General features: G+C 43.5%; 1 protein-coding gene across 1 annotated transcript; it reads right to left on the reverse strand.

Annotated features, from left to right (window-relative positions):
- Window positions 1-1,303: 1,303 nt before the first annotated feature.
- On the reverse strand, window positions 1,304-3,234 carry LOC125665314 (uncharacterized). The gene is made up of 2 exons (XM_056150898.1): window positions 3,107-3,234; window positions 1,304-2,990 (listed from the first exon to the last, which is right to left on the reverse strand). The coding sequence occupies exons 1-2, from the start codon at window positions 3,232-3,234 to the stop codon at window positions 1,304-1,306; spliced, it is 1,815 nt and encodes a 604-aa protein (XP_056006873.1).
- Between the last annotated feature and the right edge of the window lie 205 nt (window positions 3,235-3,439).

Raw genomic sequence — 3,439 nt, forward strand, 5'->3', positions numbered from 1 at the left:
GAAGATCCGACATTTTTTGATGGCCAAGATTACCGCGTAATTTGCGACACACTACACATCGGCTGATCTCTGTGGAAATCATTCTCTTCATTCCTATTACCCAATATCCATCAAAGCGGACGGCGTCCTCCGTAAAATGTCGACCTTGGTGGTACGTCTCATGATGGTAATGCCTTATAACCAAACGAGTAATGTGGTGGTTCTTTGGAAGTATGATAGGATTACACAAATGCTCTGTGATATCAGTGTTAAGTGAATTGTTTAATCTTCCACCAATTCGGAGAACACAATTTGTAATGACGGGTGAGAGGGGTCTAAGTGGACTGTTGCGCGGATTCTGTTTCTGTCTTTGATACATCTTATCTCCTCTGCGAATATGTCATTAAAGCGAGTAGGTGAATGCCCATCCTTGCGATGTCGACAATCCCAAAACTTGATACGAGCAATAACACGGAGTAGCTTGTTTCATGATGAAAATCTAGAGCAGAAGTCCGAAAATGGAACCCTAGGTTTCGCAATATCATTGATTTCCAGATTGCAACGCGCAAGTTACTTCTGGACGAATTTCTACATCCTGTTCTGGATTAACAAGACCGTAACCTATATCTGATACAACATCCAAGGTATCCTCTGGGCAGTTGAGCCATACCGAGCCAGATAGGTTTGATGCATGTAGACCGCGGGTGGCTACATCAGCAGGATTACGGTCTGATGCAATATAATGCAACTGGGATGGTTGGCTAAAGAGTCGAATTCTGCTCACTCTGTTCCCTACGTAGATATAGAATCTCCTACACTCATTGGAGATATATCCAAGTACCACTTGACTGTCCGTGAAGAAACTAAAGTTGTCCTTGTGAATACTCAACTGTTCTGCTATGCTTTCTGCATTTTCTGTAGCGAGGACCGCTGTACATAATTCCAATCGAGGGATTGAATGGCCATGATTGCCCATTAGGAAGCTGATAGTTGATCTATTGACATCATAAAGTTTGAGGTATGCTGAGGCAGCTATTGCGTTCTTTGAAGCATCTGCAAAGACCAAGACTTATCTGCGGATGGCGTCTTCAAACGAAATGTCACTGTACATTCTAGGGATATGAAGCTCCTCGAGACAGGCTAATGAATGCATCCACAAGACCCATTTGTCGTGTAAGGCCTCTGGTAATGGGTCGTCCCAGTCAGTTTTCTTGGTGACGGACATCATCTCGCGAAGAAGAATTTTCCCCTCGATAACGACAGGTTGAACAAATCCAATAGGATCAAAGACACTGTTGATGGTTGACAACAGGCCACGTCTGGTCTATGGTTTTTCCACCTGATTCACGCTAAATATGAAAGAGTCACTTTCAGTATTCCATAAAAGTCTTAGACTTCTCTGAGTAGGAAGTGCAGCAGTTCCTAAGTCTAAGTCCTTCAGATTCTTGGCTAAATCAGCTTGATCCAAAGCGTTGAGTACATACCTACTGTTCGAGGGAAACTTGTGGAGTCTTACTCTCCCTCTATCCTGCAGAGTTTGTTGAGCTTGAAGCACGAGGTCAACTGTTTGGTCCACGGTTTTACACGACACTAATCCATCGTCTACATAGAAATTTTCATTGATGAGGTCTTGTACGTCCTTATCCGCACCCTCGACAATTTTCCGGAATCCATAATTAGCGATGGAAGGTGAGGTAGAATTACCAAACACATGTCTATTCATTTGATATTCAATAAGCGGCTGGTCAATGTCGTTATTCTGGTGCCAGAAAAATCGTAAGTAGCAACGCTGCTTTTCGGGCACCTTGAAGTTATAAAACATGTGCTCTACGTCCATGGTTGCGGCAACTTTCTCTTTCCGGAAGCGAAGTAATATACCAAACAAGTTGTTCAGTATGTCCGAGCCTTGTAATAGCACAGAGTTTAACGATGAATCCTTATACTTAGCCGAAGAGTCGAATACCACGCGTACTCTTTCTGGTTTCTTAGGGTGATGTACGGCGAACATAGGTAAGTACCATCGTTCAGACACAGCAGGTAGTTTCGGGGCTAACTCCGCATGGTGATTCACTAGAAGTTTGTCCATGAAATCAACAACCTGTTTACACTTGATCGGATTAGATCGTAAGCTTCTATCAAACGACATGGCCCTACGTAAAGCCATCGAGTGGTTATTCGGTAGAGGTTGTCTGCAATCCTTAAATGGTAACGGTGCTTCCCAGAACCCATCAGTAGATCTCTTGAAGCCTGATTCCATGAACTTCTTATCCTGAATAGAGAGACCTAGTTTTTCATCTCCTGGCGAGCGTTGAAAGATATCCGGATATCCTTCCTTCACAGAAAACTCACTATCACAGGGTATTAAATATGAGGCGCGTTCATCGGTAAGTACGGAAGTTTTCATCACACTGACAATTTCTGGTTGATGGACTTTCCCAAGGCAGACGTTTCCTACCACAACCCAGCCGAAAGGTAATTTCTGTCCAAAAGGTAAGCCATCCTGACCAACTCTCTGATCTAACATATGATGCGCTGTTGTAAGATCCCGACCAATCAATATATCGATGTTGGCTCCAGTGTCAATCTCCGGAATATAGTCCTGTATATCCGCCAAATGAGAATAATGACGAGCAACAGATTTTGAGGGGATTTCATCACGGTTATTTGATATTTCATTACACTCAATCAAACAAAGTAATTTGTGAGTGTAAGATCCATCAAGTGATTGTGCGATGTATCCAGATGCCTTTCTTCCTGTTGTAACTGATCTCCCTGTACATGTCGAAAGTACATATTCAGTTTCTGGACCAGACTCTCCAAATGCGTCAAAAAAGAATGATGACGCCAAAGACTGGTTGCTTTGGTCATCGATTACGCAATACACATGGCGTGCACGGTACGGTTGTCCTTCCGAATATACTTTGATCAGTGAGATTTTTGCGCAGGATTTACTAGTGTTCTGTGGCACATTACACACTTCGGTGCACGATGTTGAACTGTCAAATGCTCCCCTTCATGAGATTTCCCAGGAGCAACATCGGAATGTAGAATTGGCACATGGTCGAGAGAACCGCACACATCACACTTCACGTTTTCACGACAGTTCTTTTTGGGGTGCCGTTTTTACCCGCAACACCCCAGGCAATATCCATGTTTAAACAGATAGTCTACCTTCTCCTTGTACGGCCTTTTACGAAACTTATGACATTCCCTCAGTGAATGAGCAGTATTACCACCATGAATAGGACACCGCATTCAGCTGTCAGTTTTCTCAGAGGTCAGATCATTTCTGCCTGATGTAAGTGGCGTAGTTCTATCCAACGTAACTGGCTCATCTTTGTCCGACATAACATCCACCTTCTTTACAGTAAGAACTTGACCTTTCTTGCGTGTTGGTAACCACTCGGTCCGAGTCTGAGGTGAGTTTTCAATCACGAGGCTTGGGTCATTTTTTACACGC

Source organism: Ostrea edulis, chromosome 10 (assembly GCF_947568905.1).
Source record: "Ostrea edulis chromosome 10, xbOstEdul1.1, whole genome shotgun sequence".
Taxonomy (NCBI): Eukaryota; Metazoa; Mollusca; class Bivalvia; order Ostreida; family Ostreidae; genus Ostrea; species Ostrea edulis.

Excerpts from the sequence above, each read along its gene's own strand:
- LOC125665314 (XM_056150898.1), bottom strand. The coding sequence starts at position 3,234 with ATGCGGTGTCCTATTCATGGTGGTAATACTGCTCATTCACTGAGGGAA. Across the intron at positions 2,991-3,106 it reads TATTGCCTGGGGTGTTGCGG|GGGAGCATTTGACAGTTCAA; the intron begins GTAAAAACGGCA and ends AATCTCATGAAG.